This window comes from Phragmites australis, chromosome 3 (genome assembly GCF_958298935.1).
Source record: "Phragmites australis chromosome 3, lpPhrAust1.1, whole genome shotgun sequence".
Lineage (NCBI taxonomy): Eukaryota > Viridiplantae > Streptophyta > Magnoliopsida > Poales > Poaceae > Phragmites > Phragmites australis.
Genome location: NC_084923.1, coordinates 30,338,704 through 30,358,078, shown reverse-complemented (window position 1 = coordinate 30,358,078; position 19,375 = coordinate 30,338,704). Strand labels below are relative to the sequence as shown.

The 19,375-nt window shown below is 40.7% G+C and overlaps 1 protein-coding gene and 1 long non-coding RNA gene across 8 annotated transcripts; both read right to left on the bottom strand.

The window, feature by feature from the left end:
• Window positions 1-875: 875 nt before the first annotated feature.
• LOC133912787 (uncharacterized) lies at window positions 876-4,259 on the bottom strand. Of its 7 annotated transcripts, none has more exons than XR_009908903.1 (5): window positions 4,079-4,259; window positions 3,475-3,546; window positions 2,946-3,161; window positions 1,203-1,259; window positions 876-1,113 (listed from the first exon to the last, which is right to left on the bottom strand). XR_009908903.1 is itself a non-coding variant. In XM_062355695.1 (4 exons), the coding sequence occupies exons 1-3, from the start codon at window positions 4,217-4,219 to the stop codon at window positions 2,982-2,984; spliced, it is 393 nt and encodes a 130-aa protein (XP_062211679.1). In that variant the 5' UTR covers window positions 4,220-4,259; the 3' UTR covers window positions 876-1,259; window positions 2,946-2,981. The 7 variants fall into 7 exon arrangements, 3 of the variants coding, with proteins under 3 accessions (XP_062211679.1, XP_062211680.1, XP_062211681.1); XR_009908904.1 differs by having other exon boundaries at window positions 876-1,052; XR_009908901.1 differs by having other exon boundaries at window positions 1,209-1,259.
• Window positions 4,260-16,932: 12,673 nt separating this feature from the next.
• LOC133912786 (uncharacterized) lies at window positions 16,933-19,167 on the bottom strand. Its single transcript, XR_009908900.1, has 2 exons — window positions 18,295-19,167; window positions 16,933-18,252 (listed from the first exon to the last, which is right to left on the bottom strand). It is a non-coding gene; the product is annotated as an uncharacterized LOC133912786 (long non-coding RNA).
• Window positions 19,168-19,375: the final 208 nt, after the last annotated feature.

Here is a 19,375-nt window from a genome sequence, read left to right as displayed (position 1 = left end):
CGACAAAAGTGGCGCAGACTTTCCAGGTTGTGAAGGTCGACTCCTATCGCCTGCCAGCAGATTCACTTTGGTTGGCTCAGTTCTCTCCTCCGTGCCAACCTATCATTTGACAGTGCTTCCATTGCGACGATAAGAAAGGAAAATTGATAAACCAAAAGGAGCAAACGAACCAGAAGGAGGGCACTGAAATCTAGGAAGTTTTGGTAGAACCCTACGTCTGAGATGGCTTTGGCATAAATGGCATAGCCCTAAGTAGATCTTGGGTTAGGACAGGCACTCCATGTGACGAAATTAACAAAATACTTTTTTTTTTGACAAACATTCCGATCCATGTGAAGAAATTGACAAAATCCTTTTTCGGCACCCACTGCACAGAGGTGGGACAAAAGGCAAAGTTTTGGTCCGACAAAGGGTTTGAAAACGAAGCCCAGAAAGATTTGGCTAAGGAGCTATACAAACTAGTCAAAAGGAAAAATAGATCAGTGACTCTAGATCTGAAGAATGGCACATGGATTTGGTCCGTACGAACAATCAGTGCGGCTGAGCAGTTAAGGCAATTTCGTTTTGCTTTGGTCGAGGAATAGGAACGTGCAGCTTCAAGGTGGTGTGCCTGGACCACTGATGGTACGTACACCGCCAAGTCGGCTTATGAGTTGCAGTTCCAAGAAAGCTACCCTCCTTTGAGCACAACTAAAACTTGGCGAGCTAAAACAGAAAACAAGTGCAGATTATTTCCTATATCCTTCTTAAAGAGTGGCAGTGTTCCTGCCTTCCGTTCAGAAAAGAAATATTTTGCACTTTCTGGTTTCTAAAAACAAAGTTAATTCATAAAATTTTGGGTAGATACTAATCTAAATTATTCCTGGCCATAATACTCAAGATAAAATGCATTAGAGGTTCTGAGATTAATTTAGAATAAAGCCTGAATACACACGCATAACATGGACAATCAACATTCTACATACCAAGAAAAAACCACATAGCATTTTTCACATATGTTTGACTTTAATCAATATTGCCCTTCGAAAGGATTGTCCCAAATCACATATGCCCTACGAAAACAAATAAAGTTGGTCATCAGAAGTCATGACTCGCAAAGATTATCCCAATCACCTGCGGAGGTTATGCACAACCATCACTTCAAAATGCATCTGTTACGGCTCGAGAAAATATACACAAGTTGTAGACTGCATCTGAGATACCTGTACCTTTACGCTGGTTACTTTTCTCTAAAGTACCTCGCTTTGCGCTCTTCACTCCTGCCGCACGTGTACAATCAATTTGTCAGACCCACGAAAAGAATCATTGGTGGCAATGCTTCACGTCAAGTACCAAACAATTCTCAGCATAGCATTTCCATTAAACACTTCGTAAAAAAGAATTGCTCGAGCTAAGATGCAACTTAGCAGGGACAAAAGCATGAATATCAACTGACAAATCCCCAAATAAAAGGCACACTATTAGCCCTTAGAAAGTAGGCAGTGTGGGGCACTCAGATGGGAAGAGGCAATTCCAAATGCGGTTATGAAAGGCTTGCAAGCTTGATCAATCGGTCATGCTGCCAATAGATGGCCCGGCATGACGGCCAGTGGAGGCAAAGTTGGAACACAAGTACTGTGAAAGGGATTCACATGGATCAGAAATGCTGGAGGAGGCTAGACCGAGTTGCTGATGGATGGGAAGAAGCAGGGTCTGATCATGGAGAGGAAGAGTGACTTCTGAAAAAATTGTCACCGAGAATGGCAACCTCATAGTACCTATAAAGAAAGACTAAACCATAGAATATTCAAATAATGATTTTTTCAGGATGAACGATAGATGGAGTTAGAGAAGCTAAAATCCGTGTTATGCCTTTACAACAGAAGTTACAGAGATTATACATTTTACCTTTCTTAGATGAATTTGGAGGAGTGGTCAAAATATAAGAGTTTCTAAAGATGTACAATTGAATGTGTTTTAATACCTGGACATAAATGTTTTTGGAGGTTAAGGACCTCATGGATGAGAGATCCATTGCATGTCGAATTTCAGTTTTACTATATACAGTGTAATAGATATTATAATTATTTACTAGTTCAGTCCAGCATCCTTAGATTTCAGGAGAAAACACAACATCATCAGAAACCAACAAGGCTGAAATAATGCTTCTATGGTTCGTTGAACAGACTATTCAGGCACAGGTTGAATCATCAATTGTGATTATATGGATTTTAAAAAAAGAAAAAGAAAAAAATTCTCAGAAAAAAAGAGCATTTCGAATTCATCCTAGGGCAAATAAATATCTACTGGTTTAAAATAAGCATGAATTAGTTAGACAAGATAATTCTGGAAGGGATGTTTTTGAAATGAAATTTTCTTTTAGAATTCTGATTATTATTATTACTATTCAGTATATCACCCATGATAACATAGAGTATTTAGAGTCTGTTTGTTTCGGTTTCAGATTGTGGCTTTCAGCTTTTACAATCCGAAGTTGAAACAAATAGACAGCTTTTTGCCATAACTTTTTACAATCCGCTTGTTGGATCAGCTTTTCACAGATTGTGAAAGTCCATTTTACTAACCTGTCCATCAAAGTTTTTTAGAATCCACAATCTAAAAACTTTTCATAATCCAGCTTTTTACAATCCACAATATATAAACTGTTTTTCAGAAAGCTGAAACAAACAGGCCCTTACTTATGTTTATAGTACAAGACACTGGATGTAACATGACAGCAAGTGACACATTGCATTATTCGCTTTAGCATAATAAAAATCCTGACCCATCATGATGGCATAAAATTCAAGACAGGTCTGAACTTCTCACGGCCATATTTTAAATATTTCACCAGCACAAGAATATGGATAGGCCTTTGATAATTTTGGATGCTACAATTTTTCATTCTTACATATGACTTTTGGATATGAGTAACTTAGAAAGCTAAGCTTGGGCAGAGAACTCACATGAACATTGCTAAGACAAGGGTGAAACTCCATGAATCAGCATGAGAGATCACTTCCATCAAGTAGACTGCAGGTAAAATCATTGTTTACAATCTCTATTCTGTCCGCCTTGACAACAGCATCTAGGTGAAGAGGTACGAAGCTCCCACCAGGGCCATAGAAATGAGGAAAGTAGTTATTATCATCACTTGACTCATAAATTAACCCATCTGCAAGCTAAGATAAACAAGAAGAACAAAGAATCGCCATGTGAAATTCATTACACAGTACATATCAAGTTATTATATGATCACATTTCTTGGCACATTATTCACTGACAAATTGCAGTGAACTATAAAGAAGAGAGCAAGTTGTGAAAGAAAAAAATCCAACAGCTTCGCATTTTTTGATAGTTTATCCAACTAGACAAACATGAGCAATAAAGTATGTTAAATCTATATATTTTACAAAAGAGATAATAAATATTTGCAAATTCCAGAATAGTTAGAAATCAACAAGCTAACATGAGATAGTATTTAAAGATAATTACCTTGGAAGTGTCAATTTGTAGTAGGTATAGATCATTCCTTCCAAGAAAGAAGTTCTTTAGTGTCATCTTCACCTTCACCAGGTCCAAGGATTAAATAGTATTCAGTTCTCAAGAAAAAGAAAGATACAAGAGTGACAAAATGGATGCATGGATGGAGTTCATATGAAAAAAGTTCGTCTATAGTCACAATCATCCTACATAAGTTGAAAGATTCAATCCGCAGTGCCATCTAGTGTGGACGATTGGACACAAACAGAGCAACATGACCCAAACTTCCACACAGAGCTTTGAGACCATACAGCCCATCAAATCGAACGATCATAATGGGGATGAGAAATTCTAAAACCACAAAACGGGGCAACAGAGCTAAGGGCATCTCTTGACAACATTGAACTGCTCCGTAGCATAGATTTCAGGACTTATAGGCCCATCCCTAATTCCGTACTACAAATCAAGAAACACAAGAGCAGCCCAAATCTTCCCAAGCAATCAGGGAGACTGAGTTCAAATATGTAGCGAAGTACGCATCTGATTATCTGAGAGATCGGGAGAATTTACGGAGCGCGTACTCGGAAGAAATCAAGCGATATTAAGGTGGGGATACCTGGCTTAGGTCGCTGAGGTGGATGCAGGCGGTGGAACGGTCGAGGTCGCCGCCGAGGGTGGCGCCCGTGCGCTGAAGCTCCGCCCACTCATCGGCCGTGCTGATCCGGTACACGAATGCTTGGGGTGCTGGCTTTGCCATTGCGGCTGACGCCAGGGCAGGAAAACCAGTAGTGCCAGGATTATTAGCATCTCCAACTCTTCTCACCCTCTATCTTATATTTAAGAAAAAAAAAGATAAAAATTGATCTCCAATCGACCCCTTTTATTTGAGGAGCCCTCAAATCTCCTCCCTCACCCCCTATATTTAAGGGCTCCTCATCCAACCCCTCATTTAAGAGAGAGGGGAGAGAGAGGAAGAGAGGGGAGAGAGAGGAGAGATAGTTACCGGATATTAATAAAATAGAGGTGATTTAAATATAGGAGATCAAATATGAGGGATCAGTTGTAACACGTTGAAAAATAGAAAATGAAATCTGAATGAGCAGCCCCTAAATAAGAGGAATAAAGGTCAAATATGAGAGCGTGGTTGGAGATGCTCTAACCACGCGATTTTTCGATTTTCTACTCCGGCCATTTTAGGGCCTTCCTTAATAGGGATCCAAATCCTTCGAATTCATACTAAACTCTAAAGGTTATGTAGCCATATCCTAGTACAAACAGGAGTTAGACAGTTTTTTCATTAACTTTAGGTTAATATACAATATAAATAGAGATATGTCACTCTATTCAAGAAACGTAAGACGTACTTTATTTCGAACAAAATCAAATTTTATAAGTTTAATCGATAATTAGTTAAATTGTATATATGTTTATATAAATATAGAAATTATTTTTAGTGGCGGTTCGTAATCAGTTTTTACAGGTGTTTAACGCAACCATCTGTGATTGAAGCCATGTGAAAATGAATAATTTTTACAGACGGTTCCTTAGGACAACTGCCTGCAGAAATAGATTTTCACAGTCGTTTCTGAAAAATCAATACCACATACGGTTACTTAAGTGAACCGTATGTAGAAATATATTTTCATAGCCGGCACACTTTAACGTCCGCCTATAGATAGATAGATAGATTTCGACATGTGGGTGACATAATGTAACACCCTAAATTTTTAATTTTTGCAATAGTTTAAAATTTTGTTAGAATTAAATTAGGAGTTGTAAATTTTGTTTAATAGAAGAAATTAATTTCTAAACTTAATTTACCATATGTTATATTTGTGTTTGATGCATTCATGCTGTCGTAGTTGCAATAGGTTTTTATGTGTGTAAAATATTTGCAAAATTTCATTAGAAGATGCTCGTTTAAACCTCTTTTGAATTTGGTTCAAAATGTAAAAAGAAAAATAATTTCACAATTGTTAAAGTGCTCCCGGACCAAATTTCCTTCTTCTGACCCATCTCCTCCCTTCCCCTCTCTCTTCTCTTTTTCCTGCATGGGCCACCTCCCCCTCTCCTATATGGGCCGTCGGGCTAGCCTACCCGCGCCTGCTTGAGCCGGCCGCTGCCCTCGCGCCCGAGCCAACCCTCTCCCTCCTCTGTCTCTCTAACTCGTGGGCCCGCAGACGAGGCACCCGAGCCGACTCTGCTTCTTCCTCCTTCCGCCCGCCTGAGCAACCCCAAATTTCGCCGTCCGATTCAAAATCACCGCCCCTCCCGAACCGTTCCTTCGCCAAATCCGACCGTGACGTGATCTCCGCCCCTCCTTCACTCGCTGCATGGAAACCGCCCTTTTTTCCCTTTCCCTCTTTCCTTCTCCATTACTCCGATTTATGGCAATAGCTCGCTGTATGGAAACCACCCCAGGCAGTCCACTTCCTCCCCCTCTTGCGCCTATTTAAGCTGGCCATTACCTTCTCGCAAAGTTTCGCACCTGAGCCACCCCTTCACCCTCATTTCTTTCACCGGAAACTCCACTGCCGACGCCTTCTTCTTCAACTCCGGTGAAGCATGCCGCCGCCCTTTTTTGAGCCATCTCCGGCCATTTTAACTCTTTCTCCTGCCCTGCAGGACTCTTCGGTGTCGAAACCAAGGCTTCCCATTGTCGTTTGAGCCGCTAGAGCCCATTCCCGATGCTTCACCGACCATCGCCACCGTCTACCTCGTCGCCGACTATCCACCGCCCTTCTCGCCCTTCGAGCACCCCAAGGTGACGATCCCCACACGTCCCTCTTCACGCTCCATCGCCTGTCGGCGAGGTTAGGTCACCGGAGCGCCGGTCTGGCCGCTCTCCGGCCACCCCGCCGCCGAGTGCATGCCCGCCGGCTCCCTCAGTCCACGGTGGATTGAAGTCCCTCCCTTTGGTTCACAAGCCATAGACCCAATCCATCGCCCTTTTCCTATTAGAAAATAATTCATATTTGCTTTATGACATCACCATGTGCAGTAAAAAAGGATTTTCAGTATAAAAACAAATTGATTTAATCTCTGAAATTAAGTAAAATTTACAAAAAAGCCACTAAAATTTCAAAAGCTTATAACTTTTTGCTCGTAGCTCCGATTTGGGCAATTTTTGCGCTCAAATGTTCGTAGCAACATGTAGAATCTTTTTATTGGGGGTTTTAACCTAGTTTTAGTACTATTTGGTATACTGTTCTTAATATTTTCCCTTGTGTGCTTTTCTGGTGTGTCGATTAGGAGGTGATCAGTTTGGGATTCTGCAAGATCAAGTTTTCAAAGACTTCGAACAACCCTCAGCTGAAGGCAAGTGTCCTTGAACATCTTGCTCCTATTTTTGGATTCTTATGTAGTTAGTTATCCTTCATTGCATGCTTGTCTAATTTGGAATCCCATGTTAGGGTTTACTAGCTTTTGTATGATTATCCTTGTCGCCGTTGATGAATCATGAGTAATGAAGGTAGATATGCTAGTGGTGTCATAGTTGGGTAAATGCTAATTTTGATTAATAAATATGCAATAAGAATCGGATATGGTAATTTTGTAGCAACATGGTATAGGGATCCCAATAGAATTGTATGATGATGGTGTGGGAATGCATGTGTGCGGGTAATGCACAATTGGTTTGTGGTTGTTCTTGTGTGGGATCCTAAGGATCGGTTCTTGAAGCATGTAACCCAGCTAAACCACACAACCACAAAGCTTATATGGGTACGATCTGCCAAATAATTAGCCACCCCTCCAATTCTGTAGGCACCAATGGACAGTCAAGTGTTACAAGAGGGGGCTTCTAAAGCGATAGAATCGTCTGTTAGTAGTGAAACCTCAGTGGGTGCCTACGAATCAGTGGGAGCTTAGTAAAGGCCTTGTAGTAAAATCCTGGCTCCATACCCTGGAAGTGTGAAGCAACACGGGAATCACGACTTATGGGGAAAGCTATGCAAACTCTACAGAGTATAAACCTGATCGATCAGCCATGCTCATGGTCAAGAGTAGCTTGAACTTCTTCTTGATTAGATGGGATTAGGGTTTTGGTATAGTTGGTCGGGTAGCTGGGTAATGGAACTACCTAGTGAGTCTTGGTAGTCGTATGTTATCCGATAAGTTGTTCCCCCTTGTCATAGTTGTGTCTCCTCACTTAGTAAATAGGATGCCCATTATTGAAGTCATAGGTAAAAGTTGCTTAGTGCAGTTAACCAGTGTCTAAACTTTCCTTGACTTAGCCCCATAGCATGTTTTTCCCACACTTGCGAAGTACATTTTGTACTCACACAAGTTGGCCCCTTTATTGCATCCTTCTGCTGTTCAGAAGCTGTCAATGAAGCTAGTTCCTTCGATGAGGATGACTTTTATCCGGAGTTGCTGTTCTAGGCTGGTGTGCCCCCGGTTGATGCGTGTGGAAGATGAAAAACCTGCTGGCGCTGAAGCTCTCTTGTTCCGCTGTGTTTTCTTTTAGACCCTTGGGTCCTTTTGTAATAAGTTAATAGCGTTATTGTAATTTCATTATGATGATACACTGATGATGTAATGCATGTATGAAACTTGATCCTGGCATGCATGTGTTGTGCCCAGTTTTGTTCCTTTGAAACTGGGTGTTACACATAAGGACCCGCTTGTGGTGTATATTTCATTTAAAATTAATAATGAGCATATATTTTATTTCCTCCAAATTTTAACACATTTTCAAGACAGATTTCAACAACATTTTAATAAGCACAAGTTCAATATTTAACACAAACACAATAATATTCACAAGTATACTATTTTTACATCACAAGCCAAATATTGAACACAAGTATTCTTTCGTCTCCCACTCACAAAGCCTTGGATGGTTAGCCAATTCATCTCCGAGGTCAAAAAACCTGTCACTCTTGTGAATGACTTCGTGCATGATGAACCAACACATGTCACGTTGGATGTTTTAGATATCTTCGTCTTTGAGTGAGGTGTGTGTACATTCGATCATCCGTGCCTGAAATAAAAACACAACTAAAAGAGCTAAAATATTACTGACAATGGAAACAGAACCAAATAAGAATGTGCAAGCGCAATAATGACTTATGTCCTCGGGGTTCGTTGTGTACCTCCTGTTTATCCTAAGAAACTAGCAAACATAATATCAACAAAGAACAGTGTTGAAACCTTGCTTATGACACTTCAAATAAAAACACAACGTATTCGTTAGTTCAATAAGACTCTTAGTCATAAATAGTGAGATACAAGCATTAGAAGTGTGTTATTACAGAAAAGTGTGTACGGACCGTCATCGTATCTGGCTTGGCCGTATCTTGTATCCCACCTTTCATTACATACCACTTGTAGGCTCTATTGAATGCCAATAAGTAATTATCAATTCATAAATGATTCATAAGAGTTTTCTGTATGTGGACTTTCTTTACCTCTGTATAACATCGATGAGATCTTGGTAAGATTTTTGGGGGAGATTGGCTGAGTCAAGGACTACAAGTCTGCTCGACTTTGGCATCAGCATTATACAAATAAAGTGATTGCTACATGAATCTTTATGTTAGGTTCTTGATCGATCAATTAAATTGAATCCTTATGTTAGGTTCTGAACGTATCTCACTTATTTAATGTTGTACGGAGCCATGATGTAGTCATTATCTTGCATTACGTGCACGACTAGGGTGCAATTTTCAGCTAGAAATATAGAATAACTTAGTTATATTTAAATATTCATGAATTAGCTCAAAAGAAGCCCTCTTGTATGAACCTTTGTACATATCCATCTTGATAGGCCAGTACTCAAATCCAGTGCAAGGGAAATCGAAAGATATAGCATTACGTGCATGACTAGGGTGCAATTTTCAGCAAGAAATATAGAGTAACTTCAAGTGCGCCACTAGTAAAACTAGTTCAACAAGCATGTATCTAAAGATGCATAATTCTATGATACCAAATTCGTAGAAACTACCATCAATTGGTAGAACAACCTTCCAAAATAAGCGAATCCCTCCTCGCCCACAGCCTTGGCAGAACAGCCTTGGCTTCCCCCTTTGGAAGGCTGTGGGCGAGGAGGGATTCTTGATCATTAGCCATACGGGGATGGAGTGGTTTCGAGGTCTCAAAAGAAGGGCATGGAAATAGATAGAAACTCTTGAATGCCTTAGGATTCATTAATTCTCTTTCTAGATGGGACGAGGGATTTTTCTTGGGAAGTTTCAGGAAGAAATTAGAATAATATCGTTATCAATGTGAAATGGATCCAGAGGGACTCGATTTTTTTTTCGTCTTTCATAATACGGTTAACTACCATGTTAACTAATCAATTACGAAAAATCTATGATCGAACTCATGAGATTCATAGTTGCGTTATTCCCCCAAGAGGTTTTTCTTAACACCAAAGAATTCCGTATGGGTGGAGAACCTGTCGTTGTTTCAGCACGGCTACCACTTGAGCTGTACTGTTTGAACAACAATGAGCTCAGTCTGAATCGAGCTCCCCACGAACAGACACTATTTATAGAGATATTTCCACAGGCGGTTCACATAAGGAACCACATGTGAAAATGGATATTTTCCGAGGCGGTTCCTTATGTGAACCACATGTGAAAATGGAGCTATTTTCACATGCGTTTACACAAGGAACCGCCTAAATTAGTTTCCACAGGCGGCTCACATCTGCATGGAGCCGCAACCGAGTACTTAGGTGGTTTCTCATATGAACCTCCTGTAAAAATGAAACCTAGATGTCTCGAAAAATAGCTTTTGTAGTAGTGTTAGTATAAAAATTTATTTTAATAGGTGTGTATTTTAAAGTACTTTTAATATGATGTTGATTCACTACTACATAAAATATCATCACTGCCAGTTTAAAAACGTCATTACTGTCGGTTTTTGAACCAGCAGTGATTAAACAGCAGTGATAATTCCTTGTTATAGAACCGATAGTGATTGTACATATCACTTTCGGTTCATGTGGACCGGTAGTGATAATCTAACTATCATTGATGGTTTATATAATGGACCAGTAGTGATAATCCAACTATCACTGATGGTTTATGTAATAAAATGGCAGTGATAATCCCCGATCCCCCCCCCCCCCCCAAAAAAACTAGCTATTGTCGACAACATTATATTCAGAAAACAACACATATACATACACAAATCATCACATATCTTTATAGCTCGACACATTTAATTCACAAATCACATATATACACACACAATTAATATGTCATTCGCAATTGTTTCTTGGTTGGTTGGGACAGAGCTTAAACTCTGTAAATGACAATTTATTTAAGATAATCTCAAGGTCCCCTTGAAATATTCATGCAAGAAAAACAAATAAGCAGTTCAACCTCTCTTACTACCAGAAGTTATCAAACTTAGCAAGTCCCGAGTGCTCATTGAAGGTGCAACTTTATATGCCGGTTCATAAAACTCGCATTTTGGACTTATCATTTCATCATTAATGAACTCGATAAGTTGTTTTTAAATGGTGTTGAGCTAATGTTGCAGAAGTTTACTTGTGTTCAACTTGATTAGCTATCATTAGAAGAATTTAAGAAATCAATCCTACAGAACACATGTAGAAATTGGGAAGCTCACATCAATATGTATTTACATACATCTATATCATCTTGGAGCACCCTGTCTCTAGTGAATGTGTGCATGAACTCACACACATAGAAGCTACATAAATTACTGCCCTATTCTTACCTATTATACTGAAAAAAGATATGAAACATTAGCGATATGAAACTAGTCATTTTGTAGGAATTTGTGATATGAATATTCCATACATACCAGAAAGTTGGTTCAGACAGTGAAGGCCTTCTGGTATGGATGAAATCGAACACCATCCATACAATATCGTACGAATGCCTTGTGCATAATTTAGTATTACTATACTTAGTTTCAATATAATTGAAGATCATTAGAGAGAATAACAAAATGATTAACTTAACATGTATAGCAAGTCTATTACATGTTGAAATTTCTAACATGTTTACTTAACATGTTTAGCAAGTATATTACATGTCGACTTAACATGTTTAGCAAGTCTATTACATGTGGTCTCCTTTGTGAGTCAAATACAATGATCTTGCTAATGTCTGGCTGGATGACAAGGAGGATCAAGTGATACATGCAAATATATATATATATATATATATCCTAAAATCAAGTTGCTCATAAAAGAGTAGAAAGATCATGTAGGGAGACATATATAAATTTGTAGGGTCAAAGTATATATGTCATGTATTGTAGCTTGACCATAGCCTTCCACACATAGATCTCAGTTTTGTGTCGATTATCTCTGACAAGCCTCTCATTGATAAGTGATGGGTAAAGGAATCCTACTTTGTAAATGCACTATTTCCTGTATTTCTGTACCTTCATTCTACATAAGAAATAAATTAGAGATTCAATTAAATGGTAGAAGAATGCAAATCTAAGACACTTATAGTGTCCAGCAACTCAAGATAGACATCTCGATGGCATCAAGCTGGTACACGTTTTAAAGTTCCTTGAATTCCAGCAACAATACGCCGGGACCATTGTGGAAATCTTCATCTTTGTACCTGGGGACGACGGGAGTTGGAAATTTTGGGTGTTACGGCTAGAGGTTGGGGATGCCAAATTTATACTCAAAAGTATCATTGCCAATAGTCACACCCGATTTTAAGACCAAAACCAGATGTAAACTATATGTATGCCAGGATTAGTTTATTCATACATATTGCGACGTCATCAGTGCATAACAAACACAATGCTTCTCATTACAACGCTATTTATTAAAAAATAACCACACACGGGTCTAAAAGAAAATATACCACAGCGGAACAGAACAGCGCAGCTCCACACCAACAAGCAGCCGACCGGGAGCTCCACAAGCCTAGAACTCGGCATCATCTTTAGGGAAATCATCTTCAGGGAATTCTTCAAAAGATTCACCTTCTGAAACAGCAAGCGTGAGTATTTCCAATACTCAACAAGTGGGGGAAAAATAAATTTGACATGGTGGCTTGAACCAAGATCTCCTATTCTCTAGGGTTTCATTTGCATAAAGCCAATTTTATTTTTTAAAAAGGAAAAGATGTACAAAAGATTTTCTTTAACCTCTGAGAATTCAACCAGTTCTCAATCATAAAAGATGTCCACCCGACTAATCATGTGAGGGTCCATGCTGCTCATAATCGTGAGCACGGCTAAATATTCAGTTTGACACTCTTCAGAGTTTGTACACTTTACCCACGAATCGTGATCTTCTCTGTTGCCGGTACCTTACACACTTCCGGGGTGTGCGCCAAGAGATCACTACGAGGCTTTTTCAAAGAGTCTCCCAGTATGCACTTGCCCACTGAGGTTTCACCGCTGTATATAAGTGGAGTAACCCTCCACCCCAGAAGCCCCCTCTTGTGCCGGGTAGAATCGGGAAGTAACCCTTCCTTATCTACACATCCAATTGGCTCATACAACACTGGGAGAACATCTAATTACTAGGCCAAGCCGTACCATATTGGTCTCGTGGTTGTTCTGTGGCCATGGATGGTTGCTCTACAAACCGATCCTTAAAATAGTCTGGGCAAGACCACCAATAACCCCATAAGGGTAGATTACCAAATATTTCCAATCAACCAACCATGCCGGGAAATAACCCCTTTCTTGCCCAAAACCCCAATTATCTCTGTTGTTAACTCCCTTAACAACATCAGTTTTCATGTCATACTTCCTATATCAACTTTTAGTTCATAACTCATGGTTCATCACCTACATACTATATGTTCATCTAAAAGCATGGCTAAGCATAAACACGATGTTATTTTAAGGATAAAACATCTAAAACTAACACTAGTATTTGCTATACTACCCATTTTGTGAAACAGCATGCATATTTGATAAAGACTATCTTTATGTAAAAACTGGGTTCGCAACATGGTCAAGACACTTGCCTTTGTCGAAATGATGCACAGTTCCTTCAAAATCTTCTTCCTGGAAGTTCCCGAACTCTTGGACTGAATCGTCTACATGAGCACACAATCATACATAAGAACAGTATACCAAACAGTCCTAAAACTAGGGAAAAACCCTATAAACAGAATCTACATGTCGCTACGAGAATATGAGCGCAAAGATCACCTAAATCGGAGCTATGAGGAAAAAGTTATAAGCGTTTGAAGTTCCAGGGGTGTTTCTGCAAATTTTACTTTATATGAGAGAAATCCGAATTGTTTTTTAACTGGAAATTGGATTTATGATGTCATAAAACGAAACCAGATTTATTTCTCAAAAGAAAAAGACATGGAAAAGGTCTACGGGGCTCGTGGACCACGGAAAAAGCATCGGTCCACCGGTCCATGGGGACCGAAGGGGTAAAGTATCGGCCGGTCTAATCCAGGCCGTTGGTCGGAGATCCGATGGCCGAGATTTAAAAGGGGCGGTGCCGGTAGCTTTCAACGGAGGGGGCGACGGCCGGCAGTGGCAGGGGCGGCGGCGAGCTCGCCGGTGATGCGCCAAACAGCGCATCTGGCCACGGAGCTCAACGGCGAGCGGCGCAAGAGAGAAAGGGGGGAAAGGGGAGTCTCACCGCAGGCTCGACGACAACAGAGGAGCTCCAGAGATGGCCGGCGACGGAGAAGAAGGCCAGCGGTGCTTCTGTCACGGTAGAAATGGTGTCCGGCTGCGAGAGACACTCCAAAAAGCGCCGAGGGATGTTGACCGAGACCCTGCGACACCGATTGAGCGAAGAACATGGTCAATTGAGGCTCAGCCATGAAGAAAATGGGCGGCGGCCGAGCTTCTTACCATCAACAATGGCGGACTCAGCGGAGAGCTCAAATCCGTGTGCAAATCAAGGGGGAAAGCGGTGGTTCAGTTGGGGAATAAAGCAAGGAAGCCGAAGGAGGGCTTAAATAGCCGAGAGGGGGAGGAAGACGGCCGGATTTGAGAAGATTGGCCGGCAGCTCTAACTGCAATCAAAGCTTCGGTTTCCATGCAAGTGAGAGGGGAATCAAGGGGGAAACAGTCAGACTGGGGGTAAAGGAAAGAGGGGAATGCGGCCATGTACTTTGATTGCCGAATCAATGCGCGGGGAGGCGGTGATTTGAAGCGGCGGCGGGATTTGGGAGCTCAGGAGTCTGGCGGCGGGAGGAGGGAGAAGAGGAGCCGATCGGGCGACAGCTCGGCTCGCGGCTTGGCGGGACCCACGCGGCAGCGAGAGAGGAAAGGAAGGGGCGGCTCGGGCGGGCGCTCGGCTCGGCTCGGAGCTGGGCCCACCGGGCGATGAGAACGGCGGGGTGAGGTGGATCGGCTCGGCGAAGCAGGCCGACTTGGGCTGACGCTGAGAGAAAGGCCGACCCACACGGGAGGGGAAAGAAGGGAGGGGGAGGAAGGTATGCTGGGCCGGAAAAGGAATTCGGCCCAAGCGCAATTTCTTTATTTTCAAAACCTTTTCTAAATGAATTTCAACACATTTCCAAATGAGGTATTAAAGCGGCGAATCCTAGCGAAATTTTTGCAAACTTTTTCCACCCAATAAAACCTTATTGCATCTACAACGGCATGAATGCATTCAAACAATTATCCTAGGCCAAGTTAAATTTAGAAATTAATTTCCTATTGAGCTAAGTTGCAACACCTGATTAATTTCTAGAAATTTTTTAAATTATTGCAAATATTGAATTTTTGGGTGTTACAAACCTACCCCCTTTGGATGAATCTCGCCCTCGAGATTTGTGTTGATCTTCGAACGGTTATGGAAATTCTGCCTTCAGATCATCTTCTCACTCCCAGGTTGCCTCATCTTCTGAGTGATGACTCCATTGAACTTTGCACATTCTAATAGCCTTTCTTCTTGTCGTTCGCTCTGCAGTGTCCAAATTTTAAATTATTGCAAATATTGAATTTTTGGGTGTTACACCAATTATAGTATACAACTGGCAATGATGTTAGACATAGCACAGCCGGTTGTATACAACAACCGGCCGATGTTATAAAACAACCGGTAGTGACGAGTATCACTGCCGATTATAAAATACAACGGTAGAGATATTTAGATGCATTTTTTAATTTTATTCATGTAGTTTAGTAATCATAGTATTTATATTAAATCACGTTCTTAATATTTTGTATTGTATTTCTTTACAATATTCATTTAGTTTACTAAAATAGTATTTACATTAAAGCATATATATCCTTCAATATTAATTAATACAAAACAACATGTCATTAATTAATACAATTTTAAGAAAATCCGTAATGAATACATCAAAGCTTTTTCAGTTAATGATTAGATCTTCGTTATTATTACGGTATATGTAAGTAGCTTCCTCAGTTTCTTCTATTTGACTTAGGTCGATGTTCTCTCCAAAAGGAGGGAGGTCGTCGAATTTATTGTAGTCTTCCTCATCGATGACATTTTTAACTCTGACAATCCTTCTTATTTCTTGAAGAACCATGTGGCACTACTTGTCAGCCAAGTCCTTTACATAGAAGACTTGTGTAACATCATTGGCAAGTGCCAATTGTTATTCTCTGTAACCGACGAGTTTAAGATCCATGGTAGCTATACCGTACTTGTCGATGTTCACATCTCCTGAAAGTCTGACCCATTGGCACCGAAAAATAGAACATTCAACGGTCCATACTGGAGCTTTGAAATCTCCTATATGAATCCATAGTAGATCTTCCTATTATCATTGCTGTCGTAGGCATCAATAGTACATCGCTATTTTGGTTGGTGCTCTTATGATCCCATGCTCTCGTATAAAATGTATATCCATTGATGCTGTATCCTTGGAATGTCAGAATTGTAGTTGATGGTCCATGAGCAAGCAATTTCAATTGAGCATCCTTTGTATCTTTACCCATCATGTGTCTACATAACCAATCATCAAAATGATCTCTGTGCTCTCTTTCGTGATCCAATCCTCTGATTTTGTCAGGTTCACATGCATATTGACATCTGAGCACACTACAACTGATTGTTGCAGAACTGTGAAATATGCTCCTATCATCCCTATCCCCTGTAGCCTCCCCTCATGGCGAGATACAGTCACACCAACCAGTTTGAGATTCATGTATTCAACTTAGAACTCAACGACCTCCTTAGTTCCCCACCCTGTGGCAATACAACCTTCCGGCCGACCTCAGTTATAAATATATTTCTTTGGAAGTCCCATCAATCTCTCAAAAGGATACATATGATGAAAAAACATAGGGCCAAGGATCTTTATCTCTCTTACGATGTGAACCACGAGATGGGTCATAATATCAAAAAAAGATGGAGGAAAACACATCTCGAGCCGGCATAGAGTATGGACCACGTCATCTTGCAGCTTTTCTAGTTTTAATGGATCGATGATTTTCTGTGAGATCGTGTTTAAGAATGAAGACAACATTATGATCGGGTCCCGGACTTTCTCCGGTAGAACACCCCCCTTATTGCAACTGCAAATAACTGTGTCATCATCACGTGGAAGTTATTAGACTTCATGCCAACTAATTTCAAACCTTTCATTGATACTAGTCTCTTTACATTGGTGGAGTATCCGAACGGAACTCTAACTTCATGCAAGCAACCGCACAAGTTGTGTTTCTCTTCCTTGCTCAGAGTGTAGCAAGCCGTAGGAAGTCGCTTTCTCCCATTGTCCAGTTCTTCAGGATGTAGGTCCTTCTTGAGTTTCATATCTTTCAGGTCTATCCGTGCTTGGAGTGTATCTTTTGTCTTACCTGGTATATCTAGTAAGGTACTAATCAAGCTGTCAAACAAGTTCTTCTCGATATGCATGACGTCGAGTGCGTGTTGAACCTCCAGGTTCTTCCAATAAGGTAGGTCCCAAAATATTGATCTCCTTTTCCACATAGGAGATGATTTTCCACTCCTGAATTTTGTATTGTCTCGCCCCTTTCCAAAAACAACTCTAATATTCTTTACCATCTTAGATAACTATTCTTGCGTGAATCTTTAGAGCTTAACTAGTCTCCTTTGTCCCATCAAAAGCCCTTGCTTGATGCGATACGAGTGATCCGGGCGAAGGAACCTACGGTGACGTATGCAAACCCTTTTTCGATAGTTCTTCGGCCACCAGCCCATTGTAACTTTCAAGCCTTGGACACATTCATTGTATAATTTAATTGATTGTCCCGATAGACACATTTATTGTTGCCGATATGAAGCTTGTATGAGGGCAACAATAAGGTTTATAGGCAGCATATCTGCGTGACCACTCCACTTTCTTGATGATCTGCACTTCTTAGTCTTCGATCTGCACGGCCACAAGTTGTCGCTGCATCCAACATGCGCTGCTTCCATGTTATATCATCAAGCCCAAGCCCATGTTGATCTTGATAGATCTTTGGTTTTTGCTGTCTGTTGCTAGTACTAGATTATGTTACAAAGGAAATATGCCTCTTGGTAGAGTATAGACTTAGATTATTTCACATATTTCCAACAGAAAATCCTCAAACAGTGGTATTTTTGGTAGTCGAAAAAAAATTCCATTCCATGGCTGGTTCGAGTTTCTTGTTGGCCATGAAGCATGTTGCAGAATCGTGTCCAAAACATGGAACATATTATGACACTAAATCAACATTACAGTTTTTTGGGAAAACTGAAGGGACGTGGTCTCTATATATTATATATTAAGAAAGAAAAAAAAGGATGTGTACAAATACAGAGATAGGGAGGGGAAAAAAATAAAGGACTTTGCTAAATTTTGGGCGCGCAGGATTTTTTGGTTCGGCATGCACACCCCTTTTAAGCAAAATCTGGTCGGGACTCACTCCCCTCTTTCTATTTTTGGGCATGTAGACCTTTTCCGATGCTCAGCATCCGGGGCTGCAGGTTGCATGCACTTTTTCATATCCCATTTGAATGTGCGGCAAAAACAAACAAAAAAAGTTGAAAAAATACATATGTTTTTCCCTGTTCACACAGGTCATAAGCATTTTTGTTAAAAGTTATAAACAAATTAAAATGAGCCAAGCAAGATAAAACAAAGGAGCAAGCAAATCGGCATGAATTCAGAGATCATAAAGTAAGATTTGCTTGGCATAATTTGGATAGCTGCAAACAAAATGTAAAAGTAGTTTTATGTATTTTGCTAGCCAAATTTCAAACAGTGTATACGCCAATTGGTAGAACTGCAAAAAAAAAAAAAAAACTGAGCAAAGCAATTTAATATATTTTGCTAGGCGATGTTGATGCAGTATATAGGCAATTTTGTACAAAATGCAAAGAAAATTTGCAGAGCAGAAGAGAAGAAAGTGGGCCATGAGGGGGGGGGGGGGGGGGGAGGCGCTGTGGCGCACGCCACGCTTGGTGATGCGCAATCCTCTAGCATCCTCCTTGATTGGCGATGTGCATGGAGAAAGCTGGATCAGGCAGCTATATGCTTGACGAAGGACGTCATTCCAAGGGGAATGAAATGGACGAAGATGGTGGTTCCACACCTAATGAAGGTGGAGGGGCGACACCATTCTGGAGCCTACACCGGTGCTGTAGCCCTTTGCCCCCTCCCCAGATCTAAATGAAGAAAGTAGCCTAGAGGATAAGATTGAGTGGGAGAGGAGCACTGGTGGGAGATAATAAGGTTGAACGGGAGAAGATGATAAAGTTAAATTGGGACACTGTGCTTTTTAGAGAGAGAGAGTTGGTAGAAAGAGGATAAGGTTGAGTGGGAGAGGAGCACTGGTGGGAGATGATAAGGTTGAATGGGACAATGAGTTCTGAAGAGACCTCCTTGCATCTCATTCCTATGGACGCACATGGTTGCAGTCTTCCACATCGGACGAAGTAGGAGGCATGCGGGCGGGAGGAAAAATGACTGCACACTCAGAATTTAGTCTTTACCAAAAATAAAATAAAACCAAGAGATTACAGCCTTGAGTTTATCCATTGAGAGAGTTGATCAAAATACTTCCGTTTGACCCTATA

Bases quoted from the DNA above. Each gene is read 5' to 3' on its own strand.
- LOC133912787 (XM_062355695.1), bottom strand. From the start codon at position 4,219: ATGGCAAAGCCAGCACCCCAAGCATTCGTGTACCGGATCAGCACGGCC. The intron at 3,547-4,078 runs GTATCCCCACCT...GACCTGGTGAAG, and splicing joins ACCTCAGCGACCTAAGCCAG to GTGAAGATGACACTAAAGAA. The intron at 3,162-3,474 runs GTAATTATCTTT...TGTTTATCTTAG, and splicing joins TACAAATTGACACTTCCAAG to CTTGCAGATGGGTTAATTTA.